The 17003-nt window shown below is 34.0% G+C and overlaps 2 protein-coding genes across 3 annotated transcripts; one reads left to right on the forward strand and one right to left on the reverse strand.

Moving 5' to 3' along the window:
• Window positions 1-2169: 2169 nt before the first annotated feature.
• LOC113297730 lies at window positions 2170-7563 on the forward strand. 2 transcript variants are annotated; one of them, XR_003333623.1, is made up of 10 exons: window positions 2170-2704; window positions 3203-3270; window positions 4296-4366; window positions 4517-4792; window positions 4939-5102; window positions 5250-5305; window positions 5398-5450; window positions 5567-5687; window positions 6326-6418; window positions 7253-7563. XR_003333623.1 is itself a non-coding variant. In XM_026546308.1 (10 exons), the coding sequence occupies exons 1-10, from the start codon at window positions 2379-2381 to the stop codon at window positions 7322-7324; spliced, it is 1305 nt and encodes a 434-aa protein (XP_026402093.1). In that variant the 5' UTR covers window positions 2170-2378; the 3' UTR covers window positions 7325-7563. The 2 variants fall into 2 exon arrangements, 1 of the variants encoding a protein (XP_026402093.1); XM_026546308.1 differs by having other exon boundaries at window positions 6321-6418.
• Window positions 7564-8732: 1169 nt separating this feature from the next.
• LOC113297732 (CBL-interacting serine/threonine-protein kinase 21-like) lies at window positions 8733-12096 on the reverse strand. The gene is made up of 14 exons (XM_026546309.1): window positions 11761-12096; window positions 11576-11638; window positions 11398-11469; window positions 11212-11319; window positions 10830-10901; window positions 10691-10744; window positions 10391-10516; window positions 10216-10305; window positions 10056-10136; window positions 9850-9957; window positions 9644-9763; window positions 9493-9555; window positions 9323-9397; window positions 8733-9238 (listed from the first exon to the last, which is right to left on the reverse strand). Exons 1-14 carry the CDS (start codon window positions 11920-11922, stop codon window positions 9200-9202), a joined length of 1233 nt encoding a protein of 410 aa, XP_026402094.1. The 5' UTR covers window positions 11923-12096; the 3' UTR covers window positions 8733-9199.
• Between the last annotated feature and the right edge of the window lie 4907 nt (window positions 12097-17003).

Below are 17003 nucleotides of genomic sequence, written 5' to 3' on the forward strand. Positions count from 1 at the left end.
GAAATGCAAACTCAAGTATTTATAGACCAAGGTTGTTTGGACAACAAGGAAATTCCAAAACCGAAAATATTCTCAAGATATGCATTAAAGTACCTAAATTCGGTTTTCCTATTTCCAATTAATGTTAACCAATATTTCCGAAAACTCTCATAGAAAAAACTTGTATTATTAGTTTGCCGAATCCTACGGTTGGGAAGGTTTGATTTCCAAATAGTCTGCTTGGTCTACTGTTAGATCGACTCAATTTCCCAACCGAATGTCGGCTTATAGTTTGAATTTGGGGGTTTTCCGAAATCAAATCCAATTTTCTATGTACTTTAAGAGGTTACAAGCAAAATAATTGTAATTGGAGATACGTTAGAGGTATGCCTCATTATGTTGAGCATTTTTTTTTTTTTGTAATTCATCTTCCCTTGGTTCTTCAAGTTCATAATAATGTTCATATACAGGTTGAGTTAGAGTTTGGTTAAAAACTCTTATCCCATAAATCATCAATAGTTGTATCCTTGTTGTCTGATTTGGAAGATGAGGATTCACCTACCTCGATAATCTTGCTAGAATTACTCCCTCTGATTGAGAAAACCCAAATTTCTAGATTTTCTCAAGTATCTCCTCACTTCTTCTTCCACTTCACTCTTAAAACAAAAACAATTTTTTTTAGATTTTTGATTTTCAAACACTAATTATAAATCTAATCACTAACCTTACTAAGTTTAGTTAATATATTTATTACCACCAATTAATCGAGGGCATTCTAGTCATTAACAAAAATAATAGGATAAATGGTTTTGTTGATTGCTATTTAGTGATCCAATTTTATCATCTTGTCAGGCCTCAAAACTAGTTTGGAACCTTACGTTAGGCTTCAAAATAGGTTTTCAATATAAAATTAAAATGTATCCAAACACCCTCTAATGATGGCAATACGATTTTATGTCTTCTTTTGCAATAATGCCCCCCCAAGCACATACTACCTCCGTCCCACTATTAGATGACCTAGTTCAAGTTTGCACAATTTTTAAGACAAGGAATGGAAAAGAGCATTTTTAAGTATTTTTTACAATTATACCCTTATGGATAATAAAATATAAAAATTAGAAATGATTTATCTCTCAAACTATACCATGGATTTTCGTAAACTTTGTATCGTTGAAAAAACATTTTAAAACACCTACGTAACGAATATAAACATAGTTACCAAATTATACATATTTCTTATACTAACGAAAATCACTCAAAAGGATAATTTTAGAAAGATCCCCTTGTTTAATGAGATAGGTCAACTAATAGTGGGATAAAATTTTAAACTAAGTAGGTCATCTAATAGTGGGACGGAGGTGTGGTTGCTTTCCTCTCTCATAAATCCTCCGCATAACCGTTTTTTCCAAAAAACTATCCAAACCAAATTTTCTTTTCTATTCAATCTTCTTCTTCAAACCTAGATTTACTTGGATTGAATCTGATATATCAGATTTTTTCAAGTAAATTTGGGTTTGTAATTGTATAATAAACTTTTTTTGCTTTCAATAAAAATCACTTTGTGATTTAGGTTTTAGGTTTTTATGTTTTTGTTCTTCTGTATACAATGGTTATTCTATGCCTTGTAATAATTTCAATTCTATTCGCCATTAGTGCGTTTAATTATAGCCTCTGTGATCTTATATTGAAATCCAATGAGAGATTCAAGCATATCTTTGAAGACGATCAATTCCGACATGACGATGATCAGGCTTTATATAAAGAAGATCAATGGCTATCAGAATGGATCGTGATTACAATGATTAGCGGAAACTTCTTCTACAACGGATTTCATCTTACTGAAGAAGAAGCCTCTAAATGGTTGAAGATTAATTAAAATACCATTAATCAGATTAGTCTTCTCCGTTTTTCTTGGTTACAATGTACAATGATGAAACATGAGGGTATGTTTATCAACCACTTCTGTCATGTAACAACCCAAACCTCAATTTGAATGAGGTAATTTAATAAAATTTTCTAGGGGTTTTCCGAAGCCCTATTTCCATCAAAAAACAAAAATAGAGGGACGGAGGGATTATCACATTATGATGCACACAATCTAGTCGAATCTGACACCAAAGCCCGGCTAGGAAGGCCCCTAATTAAAATGTTCCTGAACTCGAAGTCAAAACTGCAAATGTTCCTTCAGATAGGCGGCAGCCACCAAAAAGGAATAGATCGCACCTAATCGATGGTTCGTACCGACTCCGGCTCTTATAGTTTTATTTTATTTTTGTTTCCTGATAAAATTCCGAATTGAATGACTGCGAAATAACCGGAGTTGAAACATGGGATTCCTTTCCACTCTCATTTCTCTCCAATTTCCTCCTCGGATGTGGTGCGTTTGAAATCACGATCATATGGTTGGCGCCAATTCTCTCTCGATGAACGTTAATTTTGGGGCCAAAGAGATCTCAGTCAATCGTTCTCTATTCCTTCGAATTCAAGCGAATTTCAGAACCATTTCTTTCTGCAAATTAGGGTTTTGTCTTAAACTTCGTGAACCAGAACCCAAAAAATTATTGGTTGATTGCAGTGAAAGGAAGATGTGTTTACCGCGACTAGTCAGTGTTGGATGTTTTACTGATGGATTGAGTGAAGAAATTTGGGATTCAGAGACTTTTGATGAGCCTCAAAATGATTTTCCTGTTCATCTTGTTGTTATGGTTAATGGCATTATTGGAAGGTAGATTTCTTATCCTTGTTAATTTTCTATTTTTTTTACTTAGATTTGGAGAGTATTTATCATGTGAATAAGTGTCAAGTGAGTTATATTTAAGTTAGGTTTGGTACTAAATAAGGTATTTAATGCTAAGAATAACATTTGAAAGTAGTGCTAAGAGCGAGATTTTTGATGAGTATTTATCAGCTTCTTCTTTTTTAAGATATATATCTCTGCATCTGAAGTCGGCTTGCGATTTTATCTAATTTATTCTTTCAGATGGATATATTCGAAACTTTGAATATTGAATTCAAATGATAAATTAGTAACTGATTGGTGTGATATTATGAACCAAGTAAACAACCAATGTTTAATGTCAACAATAAATTTGAATGGAAAATTTGAGCTTTATAGTGTGTTTTGGATTTGGATGAATATATTTTGGAAGTAACATTTTGCGGAGAATTTCTAACTGCACATCCGTTTCAGTGTTCTGAATTGTTACAATTTGCTTGTTTTCAGTGCTGCAGATTGGAGATATGCAGCGGAGCAGTTTGTTAAGAAGCTCCCGGATAAAGTCATTGTGCACCGTGAGTGTTCTTTTTATTTACGAGAAGACACACATTTGTATATTCTTGAGAAATTTGAGCTTGACTCCTGAAAATTGATTGAATAGTTTGATTTTCATGTTTTAAACAATTGAATCATAATGAGCTGAATGTAGCACTTAAACATGTCTTTAATGTCATATAGCATGGAATTTAACCGTGAACTGCCTAATAATGCTAGGGCTAAGTGTCAGAAAACTCAACGACACCAGTTTTTCGGAAAACTTAGAAGCAGGCCTTCTTTTCTTCTTGTAATATTTACATTCCTCAAAACTCTGGAGCTGATGTAGATTAATAAGTGTCACCAGGATTTGATCTATGCTGTTAAGTCTTTCAAGTACAATAGACCTATTCTGTCTGTGCCCTTAAATTTGGTTTGATCGTGGTTTGAAATCTAAATACTCAAGATCGTCTTTGGCATCATCCAGGCAAGATTGTGCTTTGCTGTTTCATTAGTGTAACCTTGGGGTAGACACTTAGGTTTTGTTTTGTGGAAGTTCAACTTTATGTTCTTCTCATAGTGATTCAGGAGCTCACATGGCATTTCTCTAGGAAAATAAGACTTTATTCTCGCCTTGACATTTATCTTCTCTTTTTAACTTTATCCTTAAGAATATATATCAAGTGAGTTTACTTTCTAATGTTTTTCTTCCCTTTCTACCATATCTTTTGCTGCTCTAGATATCAAATGCAATCCTTTCTTTCTTTCTTTCTTTCTTTCTTTCTTTTTTGTCTTTTGTCCTTTTTTGTTTTCTGTTTTTGACTTCTCATCTTAATGTTTGGAACATGCTCTTGAAGTTTATTCCATTTCCTGATTGCACCATCAATTTCATCATCTTATCTGTCGTTTGTCTATTATTGTTTTTTTAGATCATAATCTACAGTATTATGCGGAGGTAGCACAAGACTCGAAATTATGATTCGAGTTCTATGATTTCATGTTTTTCAGTACCCATATATCTATGAACAACCGCAAAGATTTTTTTGACATGATCTTTTTCGAGCAGGCAGTGAATGCAACTCAGCTCGGTTAACTTTTGATGGTGTCGACTTGATGGGTGAAAGGTTAGCTGAAGAGGTAGTCTACATTCCTTAGATTTTTTGCAGTTTGAGTTCCTTTATTTCTACATATCACGCACTAAAAATCTAAACTAATAGGAAGAAAAAGAAAAAGGTTGCTTGGTTTGAATAAGAATTTCACATCAACCATGCTTTTTTAACAATGTAGGTGATGTCAGTTGTTAGATGTAGGCCTGGGTTGCGAAAGATCTCCTTTGTAGCCCATTCATTGGGTGGCCTGATAGCAAGGTACGCTATCGGAAGGCTATTCACTTATTTTCCTGATACAGATTCCACATTGAGCTCAGGGAAAAGTTTAGTAGAAAAAAACACAAAATTTGTAGATGTCTTGGAGCAACCTTATCAAGGTAGAATTGCTGGACTGAAACCCTTGAATTTTATAACATTTGCAACACCTCATTTGGGTTCAAGAGGACACAAACAGGTAACGATAAGATTTTTTTTTACTAGTATTAGCTTTGAAGATTAGCTGAGATTTACTAAATTAAAATGGATCTATACTTTGTCCAGAAAAAAGTTTTACATGTCATATAAGCTCATTTTTTGTTCCACTGGAAAAAAAAAATCCAGCTACCTTTCCTCTTTGGCCTTCCGTTTTTGGAGAAAAGAGTATCTCAAGCTGCACATTGGATTGTTGGAAAGACTGGCAAACATCTCTTCCTGACTGATAACAATGATGACGGCCTCCCTCTACTTCTTCAGATGGTTAATGACTGTGATGACTTAAAGTTCATGTAAGTATTGGTGTCTTTATTATCTTCATGGTTCTGTGTGTGATAGGATGATGTAGCTTTCATCCGGTGGTCTGTGCAAACCATTGAGTTGCACTTACCTTTTATTAATTTTTCTAACTTGCATCATTAACTCTATTCGTTGTGCAGTTCAGCTTTACGCTCTTTCAAGCGTCGTGTGGCTTATGCCAATGCAAACTATGATCGTATCCTTTTGAGAACATCCTTAAGATGGAATAAAATTCTAACTGTGTAATCTACAAATTAATTGGCATTGGCATCTTTAACTGATAGCGAGATATGGTTGGGTGGAGAACATCTTCGATTCGCCGTCAACATGAATTACCACAGGTTTGTGTGGTTTATCTATGACACATTTTTCAAATGTTTCTATTGGGAGTTAAATATTATCTTATTCATGATCCTTCAATTCATTACAGTTTTAATATTCCTTATGTTTCTTCCAGTCCAATCTTCTTCTAAAGTATGACAAGTACCCGCACATTGTTTATATTGAGAGAGAGCAAGCTATAGACCTTCACAAAGAAGCAACTGCTTATGTTAAGGGACAAACGATCGAATTGGAAGGTATGTGATATTGGTTTTTATTAGTTGTAATGCTAGTGGTTGCTTGAAATCGCCTCCAGTTTTGGTTTAGATTCAAAATGTTAAGTCTTCCTCTTAGCAATTATTTGTTTTCTTATTCCTTACAGAATAAAATTCTAGTTACATAAAAATAAGCCATATCATGTCCTAGTTTTGGTCCATGTTTATTTTCATAATATCGAGGATCATCCCTTTTGAGGCACTGTCTTTGATATATTAGATGACCAGAAATAAATGAGTGAAAGATATAAGCAATATAACGAGAAAAAAGTTAAGCAATAATTCATGATAGCTTTTTTGCGCAAGTTGTATTAAAAACCTAAGACGAGGATAAGACATGGATGTTGTGTATTTTTTTCTTGAATTCCTTTGTTCCCCCCTTAAAGACATGGATGTTTTTTTCTCTCTCTCGAATGCCATCCAGCTGCAAACTCTAGCAGGTTAAAAAAGTGTTTGAGCTAGTGAAGATGACACCGTTAAACAGAGATCATTCACAACATAAAGCCATCTTTTGATTCAGTTTCACTGTCTCCTTCAAGCATGGAAGAATTTAAACTACCTTTGCTTTATGTTCTATCTCCGGCTTCTTCATTTCATGATTTTGATTTTCTCCAGAGAAGATGATCAGGGGTCTCACTCAGGTGTCCTGGGAACGTGTTGATGTCAGCTTTCATGAAAGTAGGCAAAAATATGTTGCTCATAGTACTATTAATGTAAGTGCTTCTTCTAAACCCAGTTAGGTTTCACTTCCTTGTTTGCACTTACATGTGTCATGTGATATCAATATTCTGTGACTATTCCAAAAGTTACTCCACTAATACGGGCACTGATATTCAGTATGCTTACAATATGCTGAAACCCCCTTTTGGCTAATTTTTGACCATCTAAAATATGGATTTCTTATGCAAAGTGCAAACTTCTCGTTTGAAATGTCACCATTGCCCAAGTTACGTGCAATATTTTCATTGGTTCTAGAGGATTTTTCTGCTATATCTTCAAACCTGGCCTTAGTTCCCGACCCCACGATACCGGTCTCATCACTTCAGTGGTTGGTTCACTGGTGGTGGTTTTTCATTCTTCTTTGGGTACTTCGGTGGCAACATTTTTTGTTTTGAACTCTGAGGAAATATGCTTTTGGAACGTAAATTGTTGACTAAATGGCTGTCCATTCTATAAATTTTCACTGTTGTCGCACTCTACTGTCTGAATATCAAAACGGGGCAGGTTACTGATCTCTTTCACATTTTGTTACATCCTAAAACCTTAAAAGATGTAAAAAATAAATTCATGGAACCTATATATCTGTCATATAGCCTCGCTGAAGTTTATCATCTCTGTTACAGTGATAAATTATATGTCACTTTATAATCATTGAATCTAGTTATACTTCTCATATACACTCGCACAAGTTACATCTTTGTTTTTCCTTCTTCAATTTAATGTCCAGTTATCCTTTAAATAAACAGATCATTTGCTGTTATTACTTTGGTAGTATATAATTGATCATCATAGACACTTTGGACTGTTTTGCGCTTCAAAAACTGCAGGTGAAAAGGTATTGGATCAATTCAGATGGTGCAGATGTCGTCTTTCACATGATAGATAACTTCCTTGTGTAGTTCTTTTACCAGTTTAATCAGCTCCACATACTGGTATCATGATAGGTTAGATTGCCTTTTCTAACTAATGAAATACTTTCTTATTTGTTTTTTTTTTGGGCGGGTTCATTTCTATACGTAATTACTTTCTTCACCAATTTCAGTTGTTTCATTGCAATTATGCTTTAGGTTTTCTACTCGATTGATATAGTTGTAAATGTGTAAAAAAAGTAAAAACCTTTCTCGAGAATTCTTTGGAACTAGTCGGATACAATGATTCAAATTTGATAATAGCTTGAAGAAGGACCTGCAAGCCTTGGATATTTAGGAACCTTGGAAGGTGGAACCATAGTATCACAAGGAGAGAACCACTGTTTACAACAATGCTTACTGGTATAGGCAAGCACTCTTTCATGTCGAACGGGGGTTTGTATAAGTATTAAGATTCACCTTTGTGTTAAAAACCGGTCAAATAACTATCATTGATAGCCTTTATCACAATAAGAAGGAATTGTAGTTTAAAGACCTAAACAAATGTAAAGGATATCCGAGAAATACATGGACACAATTACTGAGAAAAGTTGTTGGGATACCAACACCAATTAGGAGTATAGCTATTTTAGGAATAAGTATATGTTTCCTTATTCGTTACTCATTTGCTTAGCACTCAAGTCATGTTCGTTATATGTTCTAGGGTTTAATTATTCATTCAATACAATCAAACATTATTAAGTGTTTGCTTAATTTTGGTGGCTAATCCGCAATTCAAAGGATTAAGGTGGTTGATCGCGATCAATTTATCAATCTTTAGTGTTAGGATCCTCTAGTTTCGGTGTCGGATCCTAACAAAAGTATATAGATAATGGTTCAGGTTACAGGTTCTGGGTTGATGAAAGTTTGATTACAGTTTATCTTCAGACTTTTGTTCTTTCTTGCCGGATAGGTATTTCATTATATGAACGGAAGAGTATATTGCTGTCAAGTGCAGGGAATATTTGGTATATTCTGTGCGTTCAGATTAAATGATTCACTTCATGTTAGTGGAATTTGGTTTCGATCATAAGGGTCACCTCAAAGGCTTGATGCTCAAATAGAGTGAAGTTGAATCACAGATATAATCTCGGAGTTTCCAAATCGCAATTGGTCAATACCTTGCAGCTTAGTAAGCATCATTTTGTATGAGACTGAATCCATGATAAGAATCTTGGGGTATATTATCACTGCCCATTGATCCCAATTGTGTTGGAGTTATGTTGACTCAATCACACAAGTTTAAGCACCATAAATAGAATAGCAACAGACACACACACACCCAATTCGACACCCAAAACACTCACTGTTTAACCACACAATCGGAAATGGTTTGAACCAAGCACAATAAATAGGATATTTTCTCTGAAAAACTTGATATAAGTTTGGCAAGGAAATCTTTCTCTACGAGGATACCATACTTATCTAAATAAATTCATTGATCGTGCTTATAATTCCAATTTTCGCCTGTGCTAGTCTTGAGTCTCTTGACTCAAATGCACAAGTTGAAGCATCATAAAAGGGTAGCAACCGACAGGCACACTCACAATTGAACACACACACACACACACACACACACACACACACTAGGAACCGTACAAATGGATATAGGCTTTGAACTGTACCACATACAGAAACATGTAGCCGTCCGAACTCTGTTACATGCTCTTTTGTTGTAAGTTTTACTGCTCTGTTAGTCTTTGTATCTTTTGACGGTGGTTAACTAGAAGGATGGTCGACTCGTTTTGTAAGTTGGTGAACGACGAGTTAAGTAATTCTTCTGATCGCTGATGGAACTTGATTCAGTGTTTTTTCTAGAATTTTACTTCAGTGATATCAAACTCATGATGACATTAATGATGCACTTCATTCTTCCTTTACCAAACTTGATAAGCTTTCACAGAACTGGTTATGATTCGGTGAGATATACAGTCAGTAACTTGCAGAGAGAACAGTAACAAAATTTTGTTTCAGTATGGAGCTGAGTACCTTTTTATACATTGTTAGTTCTCCAGCAGATTTTGATATTTCTACCACACAATGTTTGGGTGTCACCTGAATCACCTGAGTTACATATCATGTTTACGGAGTTACTAGCAATATATACAGCATTACAAGTGGTTTTCTTGTTGCAGAGTTAATGCGAGAGATTTGTTTACCTCTGCTAATAAGTTGAAGTGTGATCTGCTACAGCCAGAATTATTTTTTTGATGAAGCTTCATCTGTCGGGTTGATAACAAGAGGAGTCTTTAGTACGTTTATATGTGCACATCATTCGACAGTTTACTTGAAAAAGTTAACTGACATTACCTTGAAATTATTTAACCTTTCAACTGAGAGACTGGAATTACTTGCAGCAACCTTGATTCTATCTATAGTTTCTTTAGATGGATAAGTAGAACCAAGTCTTGTTTTCTGTTTGTCTTCAATCTTAAACGGAGAGCAATAGAGATTCAAACATGAAAGAAGGATCATGTATGGGAGTGGAACACGTGAAGGGCTTTAGGTAAAATTACCTTTTCTTCAAATAGGCCTGATAAGTCGAGATCGTTAGACATTGCTATCAGTTGGAAAGCATTTATGTAACTAGGAGATTTGGTTTTCTCTGTTTCCATAGCTAATCCCTGGAATGAATTTTTAAGAGTAATAATTAGATTAAGAACATTCTTGCTGAATCATATTGGTGTATTCTTGAAGAGATAGTGTAGCCGGCAATGCGTACCGTGGTGAAGTTGATTCCCATATCACACTCATAAGTAGTTTGAAACCATTGATCTTCACGAATCTCTGATACTGTCACCCTCTTCAGTCGGAAAATAAGTTACTATATGATATATACTTCGTAATGAGCATGCACTTAAATGCTAGTATAGAGAGTTTACCTTCGTCGGCAATGGATTGAGTATCTTTGAAATTAGTTTCTTCTGACTCTCTGTGAACCACTTTGGAAATTTGTAATCTGCTTTGGATATCTTAAATAAAAAACAAACAGCTGGAAATATCAGCAACAGGAAGTTCATTTACTGCATTCAACTAATCAATTAGGATCTTTGGTACCTTCTTATACAGGTTTATCAAGTTAGGATCTTCAAAGGGTAGATAGCCTGCCAGTAGTTCGTAAAGGATTACTCCGCAAGACCAAATGTCTGCAGATGCTCCATTGTAGCTCTTATGGTTGATTACCTGTTTTAGTCAAAGTAGTAAATACAGCATTCAATTTTACCTCCGTTTACAAAAGAGTGATAATAGACTGCAAAGAGTGATAATAGGCAGGTTTGCGATACAGGATTTTGATTTTTCTTCGTTTGAGCAAAGCTTTGACGATGAAGAAATTTTAACAGGAATTTTGGTTCTTACCTCTGGAGCTACATAACTTGGAGATCCGCATGCTGTTGATAGTAAGTCTCCTTGCTGTTGATAAATTTCAATCAGGTTATTGGATTCTTAGTAGAAGCAAGTCCAAAAACTTCTTCCTAGGTAATACTTCTTTTCTTACCTTCTGAAATACGCCGAGCCCGAAGTCAGTCACTTTCAGATTACCTCTGCTATCCAGTAGTAGGTTTTCAGGCTGTTAGCAAGTTTCAACAACAAAAAGGCCCAGTTAGTCTAATTAAGCTCCAATTGTTGCAGGGGAGGAATTGTAGTATTTTGTGTGTAATTCTGGATTTTAATTCTATAGGACGTACACAGACATCTGAGTTAACCTTATAAAGCTCTAGTAAGTTGAAGAGAACCACAACAGAAAATGGAGGAACTTGGAACATAAGAACCGTAACCCTATGAAATTAGAAAAGACTTGGTATGTTTTAATAATAAGTAGAAGAAATACTCAAAAGTGCGATATTATCTAGTCGTGAAATTAGGTTCTGAAATTCAACCTTCAGATCTCTGTGATAAACACCTCTACTGTGGCAATATTCCACAGCGTCAATTAACTGTTGGAAGTATTTTCTAGCTTCACCTTCACTTAATCTTTCAAGGTAATCCTGAAAAGTAAAGTTGAAATTGAAACCAACGAGTTTATTGCAATAAGAAAATCACAAGGATAGGTAAAACAAACTCACCAACTTGTTTGAAACTTGTCCACCTGAAATGTACTCCATTACAATGTATATCCTTGTTTTTGTAGCAATGACCTGTATGAGAAAAGAATACTGGCCGTCAGAAGAAGAACGAAACCTTAACTGATCCGCTATCCAACTTTAACCATTTAGGCACATATACAAAAATTTCAGACCGAACCTCGTAAATGCGAACGATGTTAGGGTGATGCAGAAGCTTCATTACACTTATTTCTCTCTCAATCTAAATCCAATTTAAAGATAAAAACTTTCAGTTTTCTGAGATCCCTGTTTATTGAAACAGTTGCAGGATCATGTAATATCATAAAAACTAGAACCTGTTGAGAGGTGATCACAATACTTTACCTGGTACATCATTTGATTTTCAATAACCATCTTCTTGTCAATGATTTTAATCGCAACGTTTTGACGAGTAACGATATTCATAGCTAACTTGACCTTAGCAAAGGTTCCTTCGCCAATTGTTCTACCAAGTTGATACCTTCCTATAGTACTTGGATAACCCATTTGAAGAAACTTGGTTTATCTGATGAAATCTTGCAAGCTGGTGATAATCTTCTAAAAGGGGTCGCTTATTTTGGTAACTAAGATATCGATTTTGTTTCTGCTCTCTTTCTCTTCAGACTTATTTTCTTTGTTGTTTCCATCTCTCTTTATATGGTAAGTTATGAATAGACGAGTCTGAGTCAGAGTTGTGACAGTGAATGTATAAAGTATAAATAACTGCCGTTTTTTATGGTTCCTATTAATGTCGTCGGTAGGATTTTGTGGCTTCAAAATCAACTCATAGATTTTACATTTTATTTCTTTTTTTAATATCACATTTATTAAAAGTAGGAAGAAGGATTCGTGGAGTTTACATTTGTGATTTAGAGATAGACGGTTAGGTTGGGTTTTGGAGTTAGGGCGGGGAGACGTTGTTTGAATGGCTGGTAAAGTGAGGTTGACGTAGTGGTCTTGCATGGGAACATAAATAGTTCGCGCCATCAGTGTCCACTTATTTAAAATCATCGGTTTTCTTGAATGTAGAGGGATCATACATTTGTGATGGCAAAAGAAGTACATGACATGGCCACACGGATATCGTTCTCTTCGTTATCAGCTGAGTAGACGTAGATGCTTGATGGAGTCATATTCATCACTAGATATACCGAGTTATATTCATGCTACTAACAATTTAGGCGGTTCATTCAAACCTGCTCTAAATGGACAAGGATAACTAATCCTAGCTAGTTTGGGGCGAGATGGAACTACCAATTCACCTACTATCAAATACTAATACTACAAATGTATCCCATTAAATCCTAATCATAAAACTAAAAACTTAAATTAAAATCAAAATCAAATTCATTTCCATCTCCATCTCCAACCGATTTTTCTTCTCTTCTTCTCCCCTAATACGAACAAGTGAAATGGCACGAATCAAGTACTTTTCTAGAGACACTTTTCTGGTTTGGTAAGTGGATAATAGGGTTAAATAGTCCTCCAACACCTAGAGACACTTTTCATGAACCAACTAGAATTGTATATGTGTCAGATTTGATTTTAGAACAACCTAGAAGATGGAATGAGCAACTAATTTGGTCATTGTTTCCAGATGAGATTGCTGAATTAATTCTTCGAATGCATTTGCTTGAACAAGGGATAGATAAGCTTATATGAGAATCTAGTAGAGCAGGGGAATTTTCAGTAAAATCAACTTACAAGGCACTAACACGATACAAGCATTATAATAGAGCAGGTGCACAAATCAACTGGAAAGGACTCTGGAAGTCAGAGGCACCTCATAAGGTTAAATTATTCATCTGGAAGTGTCTCGGGAAAATAGTTCCTACAAGAGAAAAGCTACACTCATATAACCCATCAATAGAAACAATATGTCCTAGATGTTTTCCAGCAGCAGAAACCTTGCAACATCTTCTCATTGAGTGTGATCATTCTAGGTCAATATGGTTAGCCATGAACATTAATGTAGAGTCTTTACAAAGACAACAAATACAATTCTGTGACTAGATTCCCAGTTGGTTCAACACAGACTTAAACTCAACTTCGAATAAAGAAGACAAACAAATCTGGATACTCACTCTCATGATCACTGCTTGGTCATTGTGGAAGAACACATGTCTGAAGGTTTTTGAAAACAAAAATCAGAACTTGCCTTATACGGTGCACTACATTAACAATATGGTCAAGCAATGTACTTCATCAATTCAGCGTCCTAAAAACAATTCACATGAAGTTTGGTCTCCACCAAAACCTAATCAGTTAAAAATTAATATGGATGCTTCTTTTGATAATAATACTCATTCCTTTGGTATTGGTTTGATCATCCGTGACTCGACAGGGAACTGCAAAAGCATCAGAGGCAAACACTTCAATGGAGGAATAAACCCAGAGCAAGCTGAGTGCCTGGCCATGAAAGAAGATATCATTTGGGCTAGGGATTGCGGCTTCAACAATGTCATTTTAGAAAGTGACTGTCAAAATCTTATAAACTCTATCAGATCTGCCAAACCTTCAGTTCAGTGGATGAATCAAGGTCTTGTAAATGAAATAAGGCATATGTTATCTCTTGCTCGTAATATTTCAGTAAACCATGTTAAAAGATCGGCAAACAATGCCGCTCATGTAATAGCTAACTCTAGTAGGTCTGACAGACAGTCTTTTGTTTATTTTGGCAACATTCCAGACAAATTTAGAACTGCAATCAGGGAGGATCAGCAAGTCTGTCAACTTAAGCTATGTACAAAATCTTAAGTTATGAATATAAATCAGTTGTTTTGTATAAAAAAAAGTATTTTTCTAGCAATCCCAATCCCCTAAATTAGGTTTTAGCAACATGCAATCACTCAAAATTCGATTTTTTGAAATCAAATTGTTCTAGGTTTATTAGAATCGGTTTACGTCAACGTACTTATGAACCGATTTTATTTAGAAACGGATTTTGTTCATGCCCACAAAGACCGATTGTACCGAAAGTGTATTCCGGTTGGAGAAAATTGAACCAGATCAGTCTACGTTAATGTCCACATAGCCCGACTCTGGTATGGAAGAGATAACCGTTTTTTCTGTATATTTTTTTTGGTTAGAATCAAATTACATGTATGTCCACGTAACTCGATTGTACAACCTTTGATTTCTTAACTGTTATATATGCCCACAATCGGATTATTTAAGGGTCCACATAAACCGATTGTTGTTGATATTTCCCAAAATCGGTAGAGATGGTACACCTATATAAACTGATTCTGGGTTGATGTGATGAACATCAACCACAATCGGTTTATGCTGATACACACATCAACCTATTCATTAATCTTGTTTGAATTTTCACACAAATCTTGGAATTTTTATCTTTATATATTATAGAGCATGAAATTTTGAACTGAACGCAAAAAGAATAAGATCATTCCGACATCGGGCGAAGAAGTTATGAGCAAAACAATTGAAGAAATGCACAAATTAACAATCGGTTTATGTAGGCATTAACATAAACCGATTTAGGCGAAAAAAAATCACATAAAAACTCTTGAATTTTACAATCTGTTGATGTTCTAAGTATTGTAAACCGATTCTTACAATCGGTTTATATGAGCATAAATATCCACCGATTCTGGGCGAGTTTTTACAAAAAAAATAAATAAAAAAAATCATGTTTTGATGAAGAATAAGCATTAGTTAATTTCTAGTTTAATTTGATTACATCAATTAATCACCCGATTAATACTAATTAATCAGGGGTAAATTAGCTATTATGTAAAATAGTTGGATAAGGGGATACCCTTTTTACCTTTTAATGACCCTTTTCTGTCTTTTAGTTGCAGGCCCCAAATAAATTGGATAGGTCCCAAACTAGCCAGGTAACTAATACACCGTGCTATTATTTTCGTCCTTAATATTATTTTTTCAATTTTTTTTTATATAGGTTTTTTATCATTAACCTTTCAAATATATCCTTAAATTTTTAATAACTTAATTAATTTTTATCCCCTGGTACAAGGTTTTATGTCAAATCAAAAAAAAAAAAAAACAAATTAAACAATAAAAAAACATGCATAAAAAGAAAACAAATGTGCATAAGTAGTGCTATCAATTTTATGTAACTCTTAGTAATGACAATTTTCATTTTAATTTTGGCAACGATATGACACTTAAAATTTTGGAATAATATGACACTTAGGCTTTGTTTGACATTGTCGTGATTGTAAAAGCGTTTTTCTGTTGTGCGTTGTTGTGCCGTGTTGTGCAAAAAATAAGTTGAGCGTCTGGTAAAATAAAAACTAAAAGTAAAGATGATAAAAGTTGATCAAATTGTGTTTGATAAACTATTAGGTTCAATTATTGTCGTTGTAGCAAATGACAAAAACACACATATCTCTTAAAGTGGTTTTATTCTATTTTTTTTTTTGGTTTAAAAATGAATGATTTTCCTACTATTAAATATATAGAATAATAACATTATTATTATTATTCGTACCATTTTTTTATTATAGATATAATTTTCAAACAAATAATCAAACTAACTTTGAATAATTATTTAATATTTGCTCTTATTCTTTGTTATTGATGATTAAGAAAGGTATGTAAAATAATGTTTCAAAATAAAAAAATAATAACCTTTAAAAAGTAAAATAGTATATAAACCTAAGGGTAATTTTTATAATTTATAAAATAAAATAGGGACAGAAAAGAAAAAACGTACTCCCTTCGTCCTTAAACAGATGACCTACTATTTTTTTTATTTTTGTCTCACTAAAAGATAACCTATGTCATTAAACAAAGGGTCATTTCTAAATCTACCATTTTAATTGATTATTGTTAATATATGAAATATGTATAATTTGATAGCCATGTTTATATTTGTTACGCGGGTGTTTTAAAATACTTTTCAATGGTATAAAGATTATGAATATCCGTGATATAGTTTGAGAGATGAATCATTTCTAAGTTTTACTAATTATTATCCATAAGGGTATAACTTTAAAAAATACTTAAAAATGCTCTTATCTCCTCCTCGCCTTAAAATTTGCGCAAACTTGAACTAGATCTTTTATTTAGGGACGGATGGAGTATATGATAATAAGGTGGGATCATAGCTTTTACTTTTGGAGCTTTTAAAAGTTGGGGAATTTTGGAAATGTTTTACATAAAAAGCACTTTGAAAAACTTTACCAAATACTAAGACGAAAAAAATACTATGAATATGTTTTAAAAGCGCTTTTGAGAAAGAAAAAAAAACATTACCAAACTCGGCCCTGATAAGAGTAGTTTGCAAAAATCCTTTGGTCTTCTTAATTTTGTTGACTATTTTCCACTGTCAAATACAACGGGACGAAGGGAATATGGCTTAGTTTGGTAATGTTGCGGCTTTTGTAAAAGCGCTTTTCTGCTGCGCTGTGTAAAAAAAAACAATTAAGTGTTTGGTAAACTAGATACTAAAAGCTAAAGCTGATTTAAAAATTGATCAAATTGTGTTTGGTAAAATATATGCTCACTTATTGTAGTCGTAACAAATGACAAAAACAGACATAATCTTTTAACACAGTTTTATTCAATTTTATGGGATTTAAACATATTAGATATTTATA

Source organism: Papaver somniferum, chromosome 7, assembly GCF_003573695.1.
Source record: "Papaver somniferum cultivar HN1 chromosome 7, ASM357369v1, whole genome shotgun sequence".
NCBI classification, from domain to species: Eukaryota; Viridiplantae; Streptophyta; class Magnoliopsida; order Ranunculales; family Papaveraceae; genus Papaver; species Papaver somniferum.